The sequence below is a fragment of the Urocitellus parryii genome, chromosome 15 (genome assembly GCF_045843805.1).
Source record: "Urocitellus parryii isolate mUroPar1 chromosome 15, mUroPar1.hap1, whole genome shotgun sequence".
NCBI classification, from domain to species: Eukaryota; Metazoa; Chordata; class Mammalia; order Rodentia; family Sciuridae; genus Urocitellus; species Urocitellus parryii.
The window spans coordinates 10,870,332-10,887,038 of NC_135545.1; the positions used below are offsets into that span (position 1 = coordinate 10,870,332).

Genomic DNA, 16,707 nt, shown 5'->3' on the forward strand with positions numbered 1-16,707 from the left:
CCTCATTTTACAGAGTGATCGCCCCAGGTCCAGCAGGAAGAGGAAGAGCTGGGATTTGAACCCAGGCGGTTGGATGACGGCGCGGTGACCGCGGTGACTCAGGGCCAAGCCACGTAACTGCCCAGCTCCCCGCCCCTGGGAGGGGAAGTCCTGTGGTTGTGGAGGAGACCCAAGGGGAGGAAGGGGAGGCGCCCACGCATCTGCGGTGACTGAACCTTGAGCGAAACGTCTGGGTGGTGGCGCCCCCAGGGCCACAAAACTGTCTCCTTCCCGGGAGGTGAGACCCAGAGGGGAGGCTCCCGGAGGCCGGCCGAGAACCGAGCATGGGCCGCCTGCCGCTGCCGCTGCTGCCGCTGCTCCTGCTGCCGCTTCAGACCTGCGTTCCAGGTAGGGGCTGGGTGTCCCCGGCCTGCGACACGGCGCTGCCACGGGTCGGGTGGGGATGTGGGAGGACTCTGGTTGGTTGGAGCCGCAGGGCTCAGTTCCCGGCTCTGAAACTGGTAATGATCCTCGTGAACCCTCACGTGGCTCCGGAGCCGGCACTGGGCTCGTGTTCGGGGATACCAGTGGAGCCGGCGGGGCGGGGGGCGCACGCCTGCATCCCAGCGGCTCCCGAGGCTGAGCATGAGGCCACAGGTTCAAAGCCAGCCTCAGCGACTTAGCGACACCCTGTCTCGGAATAAAAAATTTAAAAGGCTGGGAATGGGCTCAGGGTTGAGCGCCCCTGGGTTCAATCCCTGGTACAAAAAATAAATAAATAAATAAATAAATAAATAAATAAATAAATAAATAAATAAATAAAAGAAAAAGAAAAGAGAAAAGAAAAAGATAAAAGAAAAATACTACTTGAAGGAAGATATTTAACAAGGGCGACCGTTTCGCGAGTGCTTTCTTTCAAAGGCACTCTTCTAAGCTCCTTTGCAATTTCAGACTAAGCAGAGGGCACTATCTTAATCCATATCACAGAGGACACTGAGGCACAGAGAGGTTAAGTAACCGGTCTGAGATGGCACAGTCCATTCTTGAGTAAGTGGGATTCTGACACCCTCCTCCCCAGCGGCGCCCCCACGACGCTCTCTACTCTGTTGGATCCAGGGAGGACAGCGTCGCATTTTACAAAAAAAAAAAAAAAAATCTAAAGAGACTGGAGCCAAGCATCTCAGAGCTAGGTGCTGAGAGACCCCTGGACTCGTCCCTCGAGGACACTTCCCTTTCTATCCCCACTCACGGACACCACGGTCTCACCCGCTTCCCCCGGAAAAATGTAGGGCAATGGGTTTGAGAAATAAGAGGAAATTGGAAATACACTGAGTCAGGTCCAGATGGCGGCGGCGGTGTGCTGGGGGGGTCGGGGGGACGAGGTGCTGCTGCTGCTGCTGCAATGAATAACCTAGAGGGCTCTCGGCACCGCGGGAGGCCGGGAATGAGTAATAACTCAGAAACTCGGGGTGAAGGGGGTGTCTGGGAGGCCCGTGGGCGGGAATAGGGCCCTGGACGAGGAAAGTGGATTAGGAAGTCGGCCGGAGGGCTGGAGGGCAGAGACCCAGGCCCAGAGAGCAACCCTGCGCGCCTAACACCTGGGCAGAGGGTCTGGGGGCGGGACTAGGCAATCGGGGAGGAGCTAGGGGCGGGGAGGAGCTAGGGGCGGGGAGGAGCTAGGGGTGGGGAGGAGCTAGGGGCGGGGTCTGCAGGACCGAGAGGAGCTAGGGGCGGGGTCTGCAGGACCGAGAAGAGCTAGGGGCGGGGACCAGAGGTTGGGGATCCGAATCCCAAAGACTCACAAGTTCGAAACCAGCCTCGCAACTTACACCAAGGGTGGGGATGTAGCTCAGTGGTAAAACGCCCCTGGGTTCAATCCCCAGAACCGAAAACAAATTCTTTCTCTTTTTTAGAAAGAACCGATGGGCGGAAGGGAAGGTGGGAGAGAGGGTATGGGGGGGGGGGGTAGAACCCGGGGCGCGGGTGGCGGACGACGATGGTAACAGAAGGGCACCGGGAGGAGGCACAGCCTCTAGGTCGAAATGGCAGGGTGAGGCTCGAGCGCCCTGGCAGAGTTTAGAGACGGAATAAACCGAGGGCACCAGGAGAGGGGAGGGGACCTAAAAGGGAGCAGGGATAGAACGTCCTGGTGGAGAGGCGGGGACAGGGCTTTCAGGATAGATGCTGCTCAGGGCAGAATTAAAGAGAAGGGCTCTGGCGAGACTTTGGGGAAGGATTTGTGGACAGAGAATGTTGGACAGGAATAGATTGGAACCACTGCCAGCCGGAACCCAGCATTGGAACCGACGGGCGGGAAGGATGTGGCACAGAAACCACAGTGGACTGGGCCTGGAGCTGGCCCTGGTTTTGGGGCAAAGGGCGGAGGCGGGGAGGCAGATCCTGTGGCCAAACGTGTAAGCTTCGCTCCTTTCCTTTCCCTCTCTCCCTCCCCCAGCCTCCTGGGGCCTGCGGTGCATGCAGTGTGACAGCATCGGGTGCCACCAGGAAGAGTGCGCCCTTGGCCAGGACCTCTGCCGGACCACAGTCCTGCACGTATGGGGAAGGTGAGATGTCCCCAGGCCCCACTCAAGAGCAACAGGGAATTGCAATTGACCAAGAAAACTTCTCTCACCAGAAATTAGAAAAATGCAAACGAGAGAGGAGAGAGAGAGAGAGAGAGAGAGAGAGAGAGAGAGAGAGAGAGAGAGAAACAGACAGACACACCCCATTTCACACCTGCCAGACTGGCAGTCATTTAAAATTCTGAATAGTGGCTAGGGTTATAGCTCAGTGACAGAGTGAATTCTTAGCTTGCCGCAGAGCCCTGGCTTCATCCCCAATACCAAAAATAAAGTTGAATATTGACAACATGCAGATTGGTGAAGATGTGAAGACACAGACCCTGTGATAAGGGGTAAATCAGCACCTATGCTGCCCAGAACAATTTGACAATATTTAGTTCGGATGAAGATCAGCATACCCTAGCCAGCAGTTTAACTCTAGGAATGTAGAAACTCCAGGGACCCTTGGTCACAGATGCCCAAGGACACATGTATAGGATGTTCTCAGCAGCAGTGTTCATGCTATGGGAGATTGGAAACAATCTCAAGACAGTCTGCAGCAGAGACACCATGGTATGATCCCATAATGGGATGCTATGCAACAATGAAAGAAAGGAACTAAAGCTTCAGGTGTCTACAGGTAGACCCATCTCAAAAGCATAAGGTTGAGAGGAAAAAATCACGTTGCAGAGCATGATACCCCCTATGAGCTTTACAACATCGAAAACAGGGCTGGAGATACAGCTCAGTGATAGATCACTTGCCTAGTTTTGGTAAAGCTCTGAATTCAATCCCCAGTACTAACAAACAAACAAATGGAAAACACACCAGGTAGAGTGGCACTCGCCTGTAATCCCAGCAACTTGGGAGGCTGAGACAGGAAGATTGCAAGTTCTAGGACAACCTCGGCAACTTTGGGAGACCCTGTCTTGAAATAAAATAAAAAGGACTGGGGGTGTTACCCCTGGCAAAGTGCCCCTGGCTTCAATCCCCAGAACCAAAAGAAAAAAATAGTAATACAACAAAGAAAACAGCAGTACATATTGTTCTGCATACATGGTGTAAGAGCTACTTACACATGGTTGCTTCTGGACTGGACATGAAGGGAGCTAGATTTGGGAAGTGCAAACAGAACATTTTAACTACATCTTTTTTCTTTTGTTTCTATTATTGGGTATTGATCCCAGAGTCTCCCACCTGCTAGACAAGCACTCTACCACTGAGCGACATCCCCAGCCCTTGTTTCCAAAATTTATTTTTTTTTAAAGAGAGAGAGAGAGAGAGAGAGAGAGAGAGAGAGAGAGAATTGTAATATTTATTTTTCCAGTTTTCTGCGGACACAACATCTTTGTTGGTATGTGGTGCTGAGGATGAAACCCGGGCTGCACCCATGCCAGGCAAGCGCGCTACCGCTTAAGCCACATCCCCAGCCCGCAAAATTTATTTTGAGACAGGGTCTCACTAAGTTGCCCAGATTGGTCTTGAACTTGGCAGTCTTCCTATCTGAGCCCTCTGATTAGCTGGGTTACGGGCATGCACCACTATGATAGGCTTACCAGTATATTTTTTCTTCCATTCCTTTTTTTTTTTTTTTTTTTTTTTTTTAAAGAGAGAGGAGAGAGAGAGAGAGAGAGAGAGACAGAGAGAGAGAATTTTTTTTAATATTTATTTTTTAGTTCTCGGCAGACACAACATCTTTGTTGGTATGTGGTGCTGAGGATCGAACCCGGGCCGCACGCATGCCAGGCGAGCGCGCTACCGCTGAGCCACATCTCCAGCCCCCTCTTCCATTCCTTTAAAAAATATTTGGGCCAGCTATGGTGGTGCAGCCCTGCAACTCCAGCTAGTTAAGAGGCAAAAGCAGAAAGATCAAAGGTTCCAGGCCAGCCAGGTGTGGTGGTGCACGTCTATAATCCTGGTGTCTCAGGAGGCTGAGACAGGAGGATCCCAAATCCAAAGCCAGCCTCAGCAATTTAGCAAGACCCTAAGCAACTTGTCTCTAAATAAAATATTAAAAGGGGCTGGGGATGTGGCTCAGTGGCTAAGTGCTCCTGAGTTGAATCCCTGGTACCAAATAAATAAGTAAATAAAATTCCAGGCCATCCTGAGCAACATGGTGAAACTGTCACACAATAAAGTGGAAAGGGCTGGGGGTATAACTCAGTGATGGGGCACTGGTCTAGCATGTGCAAGGCCCTAGGTTCAGTCCCCAGTAACACACACACACAATCACACACGCAAATCTGAAACAAATATAGCAAAATGCTAATATTTTACAAAGGTGTGTGATGAATACCCAGTATTTATTATATCATTCTCCTGTACATTTCCAAAAATTACTATTAGAAGCCAGGCACACTAGCACACTCCTGTGATCCCAGACACTTGAGAGACTAGCAAGTTTGATGCCAGCCTTGGCAACTTAGTGGCTCAAAATAATAATAAAACAAAAAGGCTGGGGATGGAGCTCAGTGCCCCTGGGCTCAATCCTCAGCACCTTAAAAAAAATTATCGCCAGGTGCGGTGGCACATACCTGTAATCCCAGCAGTCGGGGAGGCTGAGGCAGGAGGATTGTGAGTTCAAAGCCAGCCTCAGCAACTTAGCAAGGCTTAGCACCTTATTGAGATCCTGTTTCTAAATAAAATATGTTTTTAAAAGGGCTGAGGATGTGGCTCTGTGGTTAAGCATCCCTGGGTTCATCCTCAGTACTAAAAAAAAAAAAAAATGTCTATTAGAGGCTTCTCCCTGTTGAGATCACCAAGCTGTGGGGGAGGGGGAGGGGGTAGATGGATCCAGAAAATCCCAGTGATAGGGTGTCCATATGAGGGGTGGGGTGGGAGATGACTTTAGGAAACCACAGAGTTGGACGATAAAAAGAGGGAAATCCTGGCAAGGATCAGCCCTGGGAGTAGATGGCCCAGAGACTGGGAGTGTCACAGATTGGTTGGACCCAAGGGAGCCTCAGGGGCACTAAAGATACCTTCCTCACAAGTGAAGAAGAGTTGGAGGTGGTGGAGAGAGGCTGTGCCCACTCAGAGAAAACCAATAGGACCATGAGCTACCGGACCGGCTCACAGATCATCAGCCTTACAGAGACCGTGTGTGGATTCAATTTGTGCAACCAGCCCAAATCTGGTGAGTGTGTGGGGGGGGGCATCTCTCACCACCCCAACACCCAACCAGCCCATCCTCATTACCATCTCAATCCTGTCCCCAATCCTACACCAGCCCAACCTCCACTGCATACCTTACCCCATACCAAACCCAACTCAAACCCATCCAAGCCCAGCCCCAATTTCATTTGATCCCCACACTGTCTACAGCTCCAACCTATCCCCCAATCCACCCTTCCTCATCTCAAACTATCCCCAGTCCTGTTCCCGATTATAAACTCACACCCGGCCCACACATTTGCATGGATGGTTATCCTGTACAAGATGCAACATATTCCCTTAACAGTCTCACACGCATGCTTGAGAGGTAAATGAAGTGTCCTGCTGGTGTATGCTTTTTTTTTAATCTAATTTTTCCTTGGGGACAGGAAATGATCCAAGCAATAGATGCTAAGGGGCCAAGCCACAAGCAGAGACTCAAAATTCTTAAGGAAAGTCAGCAGGCATACGCCTGCAGTCTCAGCTATTTGGGAGACTGAGAGAGGAGGATTGCTTGAGCCGAGGAGTTTGAAAACAGCTTGAGCAACATAGTGAGACCCTATCTCAGAGAGAGAGAGAGAGAGAGAGAGAGAGCATGCACCGGATATGGTGGCACATGCCTGTAATCTCAGTGGCTGAGGAGGCTGAGGCAGGAGGATTGCAAGTTCAAAGCCAGCCTCAGTAACTTAGTGAGGCTTTAAGCAATTTAGCCAGGTCCTGTGTCCAAAGAAAAAGGTTAAGGTCGCTCAGTGGTTAAGTGCCCCTGGATTCAATCCTGTGTACCCAGAGAGAAGGGGAGGGGAGGAGAGGAGAGAATGAGAGGCTGCAGTGAGCTGGGAAAGTCCCCTGGTCCTTGATCTGGACAATTTTTTAAAACGGGGCGGGGGAAGAAACTTCCATAAGCCCTTCCCCTGACTTTCATGGCTTTAGGCTCTGGTCAGTAGAAAAAGACTTAGAAAGAGTCGAATTCTCACAAATTTCCACAGGAGAGGAGAGGGTGAGGAAGGAAGGGACCCATGTTGCATTGTTAGCAGAGATTCCTCTTTCTGGCCCTGGTAAAGAAGGAAGTTGAGAAAGATCAGTGCAGTCACAGTGACATTAGAAAGCACTGGGTCTTCCTTCTTCATCCATCCTGATTCTCCTCCATCTGAACCACAAACTTTTAACTGGTAGCAGGACTGAGCCAGATGATCATTTTAAAGAAAATGTCATCAGGAGTATTTATTTATTTATTTATTTTGGTTCTGGGGATAGAACCCAGGGCTGCTGCTTTACCCCTGAGCTATATCCCCAATCCTTTCTTATTTTATTTTTTTGAGACTGAAGGTCTCGCTGAGGCTGGCCTCAAACTTGCAATCCTCCTGCCTTCGCCTCCAGAGTCACTGAGATTGTAGAAGTGCCCTACGGCGCCTGGCAATTTTTAAGGAAGTGTCAGAATAGAAGACACTGGCTTCCTTTCTCAGGTAGATGTGCTTAAGGAAAGCACTAACACTTGGGTCTAAGGAATGCATCTAATCAGAGACGACAATCAAGATATTTAACAATTGTGGTCAGTGCAGGAACAGATCCCAGGTGGGCCTCTGCTGGGCCTGATGTTTCCCCTCACGCTGGATCCTGGGGACATGAGCATTCTAGGGAGAAAGTTGGGCATGATCAAGGGTCCCCAAGGAGCTTGGGACACCCTCTGTCAATTCAGAAATCTAATAATTTATATGCCTCTACCCCCACTTCTAACGCCATCTTAACTTTCTGTGGTTAGATCACATCCTGTACTTCTGTAATGCTGGGGACACAGAACTGATCAAGACTGGGCCTCGCCTCCGTGGGCCTCGCAGTTCAGTGTGTGGGGTGGGGAGCTAATGGTGTTAGACCCAACCACCAGATGAGTCTGCTGAGACTAATCAGGGCTGGACCTGAGAGGCACAGGCAGAGGGGCCGGGCAGGGGTGAGGAAAGCAGGGTCTGTGGGACCCCGGGGCATGCTTGACTGAGCTCAGAGAAGGGTTTCTAGAGAAAGCAGCAGCTAAACTAGACCCTGATGGCTGAGGAGTGGAAGGTGAGGAGCCCCTGGAGAGGGCTTTCCAGCAGAGGAAGCAACCCATTCAGAGGGCCAGAGGAGGGTGAGGTTGGAGCGGCTGGAGGAAGGAAACGCAGGGGACAAGCTGGTGAACGTGGTCATTTCCCATAGGGCCTCGTGGCCTGTGGTGAGAAACATGGACCTCACCCTGGGAAAGCAGGGGATCACAGATGGAAGCCAGGACCCCACACAGAGGGACTTTCACAATCACATGTATGTTTAGAAACCAGTCATTCTGCCCTCAGGATGGGAGTCAGAGTGGGGGGAAGCAAGAGTGGATGAGGGGCAACCATGTCCGAGGTGGGTGAGGCTGTGCAGAGGAGGAGGGCGGCTGGACAAGGGTGTCAGCTGTGCAGAGGGACAGAGGGACTGGGTCCAAGAGCTCTTTGGCAGATGGGTGCTGCCTTAGTGATGGGGAAATGTGGGAAGGAGACGTGCGATTCTGACCCCGATGGAGTCACTTGTGCGATTCTGACCCCGATGGAGTCACTTGTGCCAGGGTGACGCTTCTGCCCATGACAGCTGTAAACACCGGACAAATGACATCAATGGTTGGAAGTTGCTGGAGAGCAGCCCGTGGGGGAGACGCTCGAGGCACTAGTCTTGGAAACGAGGGAAGCTCAGAAGTTGAGTTTCAGGGGCAGCCTGGCTTCTCCCCTGAGTGTACTTTGCAATTCGCTGCTGAGAAGGGGAAATGGAGTCCCGCCCAGAGAGAGAGAGTCGCTAGACAGAGAAGACAGGTTGGAGTCTGGAGGTGCCAGAGTGTCTGGAAAAGGAGAGGTAGTACAATCCTGGAATAGATGGGACCACAGAGAAGGGAGTCCCCGAATCTGCAAACATATTTCCCTCAAGCCATTGGCAAGCTGCACGTGCATAGGGTGAGACTTCAAGAAACTCAGCAAAAAATAGCTGGGAAGCCACAGAACCGAGCCAGACTTGCAGCAGGCAGGTGCCAAGCTGAAGAGCCTTTGGAAAGCACCCCAGGTGTTCCCAGGAGTAAGGGCAAAACTGAAATGGACCAGCCCTTAAAAAGCCCCATGCAAGGCCGGGGATGTAGCTCAGTGGTAGAACACCTGCCTAGCATATGTGAAGCCCTGGATTCCAACCCCAGCACTGCAAGAGAAGAGGGGCTGGGGATGTAGCTCGGTTGTAGAGTCCTTACCTGGCATGTGCAAGGTCCCAGAATTAAAAAAAATTTTTAAGTTGTTTTTTTTTTTGGGGGGGGGGCAGGGTGGTGATGGTGAAGATAAATCTGAGCATCTGGAATTCATTTTTTTTTCGGTGCTGGGGATGGAAGCCGGGGCCCCACACATGCTACACAAGTGCTCTACCGCTGAGCTTCAACCCAACTCTTTTTATTTTTTTAAATATGAAGATCTTTATTTTATTCACTTACTTATATGTGGTGCTGAGAATAAAACTCAGTGCACACATGCTAGGCAAGCACTCTACCACTGAGCCGCAGCCTCAGCGCCCCAACTCTTTTTATTTTATTTTGAGAAAAGATTTTGCTAAATTGCCCAGGCTAGTCTTGAGCTTGGGATCCTCCTGCCTCAGCCTCTTGGGAAGCTGGGATTACAGGCATGCCCCATTGTGCCTGGTCAGACTCTATTTCTAAAGAAAGTCAAATAGAAAAGATAAAACAGTGACTGAGCCGGGCACGGTGGCAGACACTTGTAATCCCAGCAGTTTGGGAGTCTGAGGCAGGAGGATCACAAGTTTAAAGCCCGCATCAGCAAATTATGGAGGCTCTAAGCAATTTAGTTAGACCCTGTCTCTAAACAAAATATAAAAAAGGCTGGAGGTGTGGCTCAGTGGTTAAGTGCCCCTGAGTTCAATCCCCGGTATAACAACAACCTCTTAAAGGTTCTATCACCTCTCCCACCATCACACTGAGGACAAACTTCTGACACAGGAACCTATGGGAACAAATCTTATCCAAACCACAGCAGTGGAGATTCAGGTGGGGACAGCCAGGGGGCACCCGAGAGACAGCTGGGCATGTAGGTCTGGAGCTCAGACTTTTGGAGACAAGTTTGTGAGTGACCAGCAGAGGGACGGAAATGAAGCCATGCTGACAGATAGCTTGGGAGAGAATCTGTGCCGTGAGAAACGAGAGGGCCTAAGACCGAGCCCTGCACAGAGTGGCCTGAGAAGAGGAGTCCTCGAGGAGACCCCTATGTGGGGTGAGACAGCTCTCTTGGCCACGATGGAAATTGGTGTTGTCCCTTTTCACGAAGTTCACGTGAGGAGACGCGGGTGATTGGCCTTTTAGGTATTTTTCTTTGAGGGAGATGAGTTGGCTTTGGATGCCATGATTCACCAAATCTCCGCAGGCCTGCCAGGTGAGGCCCTTGGCTCGCACAGTCCTGTCCCTTCTTTAAGTCTTGGCCCCAACTCAGCTCAGATGTCTTGGGTCTGGAAGGGGAGGGCGTGCCAGGCTGGGCCACAGTATGAGCCAAGGCCTGGGCAGAGGAAGGCCCCAGTGTTTCCAGGGAAAAGTAACTGATCCAGTTGGCTCGGACCAGAAGGTCTGTGTGAAAGGCAAAGCTACCATGAATCAGTCAAGGGAGACTTTGATCGCTCCGCCAATTAGGTAGTGCACGAGGTGTCTATTGCTGTCTTACAGATTGCCACAAATGTGCAGGTGTTATTTTACAAAGTATCTGGAGGTCAAGCATCCCAGAGTGGCTGAGCAAGGTGGCTCCAATTCAGGGTCTTTCTTGTAGTTCAGACGTCAATTAGGGCTGCAGTCGTCTGAAGACTCTCAGGGTGTCTTTACTCCCAGGCAAGATCTCCTCAGATGGCTTTTGGCAAAGATCTGGGTCCCCACCCACACATGCAGAAGTCTCATGGTACAACATGGCAGCTGGCTTCCACCAAATCAAGTGATCCGAGAGGGAGAACCAGGCAGAAGCTGCAGCCTCCTTTATGGTTTAGACACAGGAGTCACATGCCCTCGTGGTGGAATGAGGAGGAACTGATGTGGAGGTACGGCCTCCATTGTCTCACCCACTTGTCCCTCTTCCACTTAGTTCGGTCACGCAACTCCCCCTTTGGCCGTTACCTTGAATGTGTCTCCTGCACCTCATCCGACATGAGCTGCGAGAGGGGCCGGGAGCAGAGCCTGCAATGCCGCTACCCTGGAGAGCAGTGTGTGGAGGTGGTGACCCACCGGAGCCTGGAAGGTGAGCCCCCACCTGCCGGCAACCTCTCCTTTCTGCTCTGCTTCTCCCCAAGCTGCACTTAGCAGAGATCCCAACATAACAGACATTTGAGCAAATGATCTAATTTTCTCTCACTCACCAAGTCCAGGGCCATTAGGATAGCTCCAGAGTCACCAGCAACCTAGAGAGTCTCCTCATTTCTTACGTAGCGCTTTCATTCTCAAGACTGCCTCATAGTCTGATATGGCTGCCAGAACGCCAGGCCTCATGTTCAAGTTCCAGGAAGTAAGAAGGGGCCAAAAAGAAGGACTCCTCATTTTGTAAGAGTTTTCCTTCTTCCATAAAGTACTTCCATTTATATCGTATTAGCCAGAACTTGAGCACGTGACCGTGAGACCCAGAGAGGCTGGAAAATGTAGTCTTTTGGCAAACTCTAGGGCTACCCAAAATAAAATGGCAAAGGGATAAAGGGAGAAGCAGAGAATGGTCAAATACGTACTGCAATGGGCAACCCAGTCTCGGCTCCTCATCCATGATCTGACCTCTGACCTCTCTCTTTGACTCCACAGGAAACACAAGGGATGAGCAACACTCCCGGGGCTGTGGGTACCTTCCTGGCTGCCCAGGTCCCACTGGCTTTCACAACAACTACACTTTCCACTTCCTGCAGTGCTGTAACACCAGCAAATGCAACAGGGGCCCAGGTAAGGGGCATGGGAACTGGCATGAGGCCTGGGACTGGGACAGGGAGGCTCACCCAGGCAGACTCTCCTGGCCAACTGCCAGTTACCCACTCTTGGACAGACCGCTCCTCTCCGACTGTCCATGTCCTCTCTGAAAAATGGGCCTAGCAAGCCAGGCGCGGTAGCACAAGATCCATGATCCCAAAGACTTGAGAGGCTGAGGCAGGAGGATCCCAAGTTCAAAGCCAGCCTCAGCGACTTAGCAAGGCCCTAAGCAACTCGGTGAGACCCTGTCTCTAAATAAAGTACAAAAAAGGGCTGGGGATGTGGCTCAATGATTGAGCACCCCAGGTTCAATTCCCAGTACCAAAAAAGTGGGGGGAGGGGGCCTCATAAGCCTTTCATCAACGAATTTCATCAGAATTCAGTGAGACCATCCATCCCTCAAGAAGGCTCATGCTTCCTGCCTCTGCCTCTCTGGACTCTTTACACCACTCATTGCCTCCGCTGCCGCCACCCTGGGCCCAGCCTCTGTGACTTCCTCTTCACAAGTCTTCCTGTCTCCACCCCTGCCACCCAAGCTCAACACCGCAGCAAGAGTGACTTTTAAATGTGAATCTGGTCATGCCACGCTCCTTCCTCGAGCACTTCAATGACTTCCTCTTCCTCTTAGAATCAAACCCAAAGGCCCTGCTGTGATCTGCATAACCCTGCACCTGTTTGCATGGTGATCTTCATTTACTTTCTACAAACTGCCACGGCTTTTGTAATGAGGCCACCCTCCACCTGGAACAGGTCTCCCCGGGAACTCTCCTGGCTGGCTGCTTCTCATCCATGAAATCTCAGCTTTCACATGCATCCTCAGGGCGACTTCCACCAGCCATCTTCCCCATTACAATGCAGATCTCTCCCATTCTTCTGTCCAACAGAGCTTTTCAGGGTTACAGAAATGTCTATTTCAGTGCTGTCCAATATGGTAGCCCTTACTGTATGTGGCTATGGAGTACCTGAAATGTGACCTGAAGTTTTAAATTATACTTAACACCAATTAATTTAAATTTAAGTGACCACATGTGGCCAGTAGCTTCTGTATCAGACAGTGTCGCTCTAAATGGTAAGTTCAAGAGGGCAGAGACTGTTTTGTCTCACACAGTTGCTTATCCAGGGTCAGGCATGGTACCTGGTCAGAAGTGGGGCTCAGGGGGAGCTGACCATTGGGTTTCTGCCGTAGGCTGAGAATCCACCCCTAAAAGAAGGTGCAGTTCAAACTCCGGACCATAATGTGGCTCTACGATGTCTGGGGGTGGGGGGACTTGGGCATTCTGGAGAGGAAACTTGTGGAGGGATCCGCTTGCTCATTCCTTGGTCTCTTGTGTCTCTTGTCTTCTTAGTCCTGGAACTTCAAAATCTGCCACCAAATGGAATCCAGTGTTATAGCTGTGAGGGCAACAGCACCCATGGATGTTCCGCCACCGAGACTTCCCTTATCGACTGCCGTGGCCCCATGGATCACTGTCTGGAAGCCATGGGCACTAATGGTGAGGCCCTCTGGAAAGCTGGGAGGGGACCCTTCCTGGGGGTGAGAAGGATCTGAAGGAGGATGGCTTCCGGTTGAACTTAACCAAGGGCGATCTTCCTATGGAAAAGGCGGGACTTCCTTCAGGAGGGTCCAATTGTAGTAAGGAGTTAGGACTGGTCCGTTAGGAAATGGACCCTCCTGCCATGGAGGTGTGGACTTCTTTAGGGGTGGGACTTCCTGTGGGTGTGTGGGACTTCCGGTGGACATCTGACATCCTGAGAAGGTGTTCTATTCCAATGGATAACATTTGAAGACAAAACTTTTTTTGTATCAATACTGAACCCACTGAGCCACATCCCTAGCTCTTTTTATTTTTTTATTTTGAGACAAGATAAGTGGCATAGGGCCTTGCTAAGTTGCTGTGGCTGGCTTTGAACTCGAGATTCTCCTGCCTCAGCCTCCTGAGCCCCTGGGATGACAGGAGGGTGCCACCATGCCAGGCAGAAACATTTTGGCTTCAAAACTCCTTCACCTCTCAAAAATTGTTTATGACAGTTATATCTGTAGATGTGTACTAACTAGAAATCAAAACAAAAACTAAAGGTTTATTAATAAATTTATAACATGATTTATATTTACTTAATAACAGAAAAACTCTATATTATACATTAACATAAGTAATATTTTTTTAAAATGAAAAATGACTATGTTTTCCAAAACAAAAAAATGAAAGCTGAGCACAGTGACACACACCTGAAATCCCAGTGACTCTGGAGACTGAGGCAGGAGGATCTCAAGTTCAAAGCCAATCTCATCAACTTAGTAAAACTTTGTCTTAAAATAAAAAATAAAAAGGTCTGGGGATGTAGCTCAGTGTTAGAGGACCTCGGGGCTCAATCCCAGTATTAAAAAAAAAAAAAGTATTAAAAAAAAAACAAGTAATGGGAAGACTGGCATTGTTTTACTGTCTCTTTAAAGTCTGGCTTAATAGAAGACAGCTGTATTCTCATTTCTGCTTCTACATCAGTTTCTCACAATATCACATGTCCTGGAGTTTCTGGAAAACTCCACTGTGTACTTGAGATTGAAAAAGCCCAATTTAGCATTATTTTGAGAATAATTTTGACTTCACAGAGTCCTGGATTGGTTCCAAGGAACCACCAGGAGTCCCTGGACCACACTTTGAGAATCACTGCTTTGCCCAGGTGGCAGAGGACATGGCCCCCACTGCAAGGTGGTACATGACCCATCTGAGAATTCCAGGCCCAGGCCCGAGAGCTGGGAGTCTCACTCGGTCTTCTCTTTCCTCAGGGCTGGAGAGCCAGAGCTACACCATAAGAGGCTGTGCGACTGCCTCCTGGTGCCATGGCTCCCACGTGGCGGACACCTTCAGCCTGACCCGTCTCAATGTCTCGTGCTGTTCTAAAAGTGGCTGTAACCACCCGGTCCAGGATGGCCAGTACCGCAGAAGTGCTGCCCCCGGCCAGCCTGGCCCTGCGCACCTCAGCCTCACCATCACTCTGCTTGCAACCATAAGGCTATGGGGAGGCGTTCTGCTCTGGACCTGAACCCCAAGCCCCCACCCTGGCTGGACCCGGGGTAGCACTCTACCCTTACCTCAGCTCCCGTCCCGGCAGACTTGGGTGCCAGTGTGCGGTCCTCTCTGGGACTCAGCTTTCCCAGCTCCGAAGACCTAGCTCACTCAGTTTTCCTGAGAACCAGAGAAAGAAGTTGGGGGAAACTATAGGTCAGTGCGGGACACTCTTGGTGTTATTAATATATTTGTCATTGTTATTGTGTTATTATCCATTAATATTCATATTATTTATTTTATATGTAAATAAATTTTTTTAATAGTGAACCAAGCCAGGTCTGCTCTTCTCTTTAAGATTCATCTTTGGGAGGATGAATGCTGGGTTCGTGGGGCGGGGGGGACAGGGTCTGCCGGCTCCTGAAATTAGAGGTCAGGTTGTGGACAAGCAGCCCCACAGACACAATATGGAGAAGAGCCAGGAACCCTAGCTGTGTTGTTTCCCAGAGCTGCTGTAACCCATTGCTACATACTCACAAAGTTGGTGGCTTAAAATGACAGAAACTTACCCTCTCACAGTTCCAATGCTAGCAATACAAAACCAAGGTATTGGCAGAGCCATGCTCCCCCAAAGTATTTAAATCCAAGGACACTTCACCACTGAGATAAATCCTCAGCCCTTTTTTATTTTATTTTATTTTAAATATTTTTTAGACATTGATGGACCTGTATTTTATTCATTTATTTATCTGTGGTACTGAGAATCGAACCTAGTGCCTCACACATGCCAGGCAAGCACTCTACCACTGAGCCACAACCCCAGCCCTATTTTATTATTTACATTTGAAACAGGGTCTTGTTCAATTGCCAAGGCTGGCCTTGAACTTGTGATCCTCCTGCTTCAGCCTCTGGAATAGTGAGGATTATAGGCATGCATCACTGTGCCCATTCTCTCTTTAATAGAACAACCATCATTGGATTTAGGACCCAACCTAGTCCAATATCGATTAATTTAATCATTACCTTAGTCATATTGGCAAAGACTATTTCCAAACAAAGTCATACATAGTTACACCGGTTAGGACCTCAGTATATATTTGGGGGCGTGGCCCAATTCAACATCCACAGCACCAACCAACAGCTAAAACCAAGGCCTCAAATACAAGACCCCAGAGGAACATCCCAGCCATCTCCAACTATTTAAGCTGGAACTTTTGGCTCCCAGCCACTGTGAAGCAGACACACACCAATCCTGCCCAAATTCCTGACCCACAGAATCATAGAATAGAAAGGTTGTAATTTATACCACTACGTTTTGGTGGGTTTTGGTGAGATAGCAATGGCTGAGACAGTCATATTTAAAACTGTCACCATGGACAAAGACGTTTATTTACTCACTACTGTATTTCTAGTGCCCAGAATATATTTGGAACATCACAGATGAAGAAGAAGGAAAAGAAGGAGAGACTACATCTTTGATGATGTCTTCCAACAAAAACTGAGCCAGGATTTCATTTCTCATGATGCTGGTGTTAGTCAGCTTTGGTCACTGTGACTCAAATACCCAAAAAAACAATTTAGAGAAGGAAAAGTATATATATATATATATACACACACACATTTTCAGTATTTTTTAAAATTGTAGATGGACACAATACCTTTATTTTATTTATTTATTTTTATGTGGTGCTGAGGATGGAACGAAGTGCCTCACATGGGATAGGCAAGTGCTCTACCACTGAGCTACAGCCCCAGCCCAGAAAAAAAGATATTTTGGCTCATGGTTTCAGAGATTAAGTCCATGGTCAGCCAACTCCATTGCTCTAGGACTGAGGGGGGACAGAACATCATGGAAGGAGGGGGTATGGCATAGGAAAGCTGTCAAGTCATGGCAACCAGGAAGCAGAGAGAGAAAGAGAGAGGAGGAGGAGGTGCCAGGACAAAATATAAATCCCAAAGGCACACCCCAGTGACCTACTTCCACCAGCCACACCCTACCTGCCTGCAGTTAACCAGTACGGTAGTATCTTCAAAACAT

At 49.6% G+C, this 16,707-nt stretch overlaps 1 protein-coding gene across 1 annotated transcript; it reads left to right on the plus strand.

Annotated features, from left to right (window-relative positions):
• The first annotated feature begins 242 nt into the window (after positions 1-242).
• On the plus strand, positions 243-14,889 carry Plaur (plasminogen activator, urokinase receptor). The gene is made up of 7 exons (XM_026403863.2): positions 243-387; positions 2,435-2,543; positions 5,534-5,676; positions 10,805-10,975; positions 11,506-11,640; positions 13,011-13,157; positions 14,450-14,889. Exons 1-7 carry the CDS (start codon positions 324-326, stop codon positions 14,704-14,706), a joined length of 1,026 nt encoding a protein of 341 aa, XP_026259648.1. The 5' UTR covers positions 243-323; the 3' UTR covers positions 14,707-14,889.
• Positions 14,890-16,707: the final 1,818 nt, after the last annotated feature.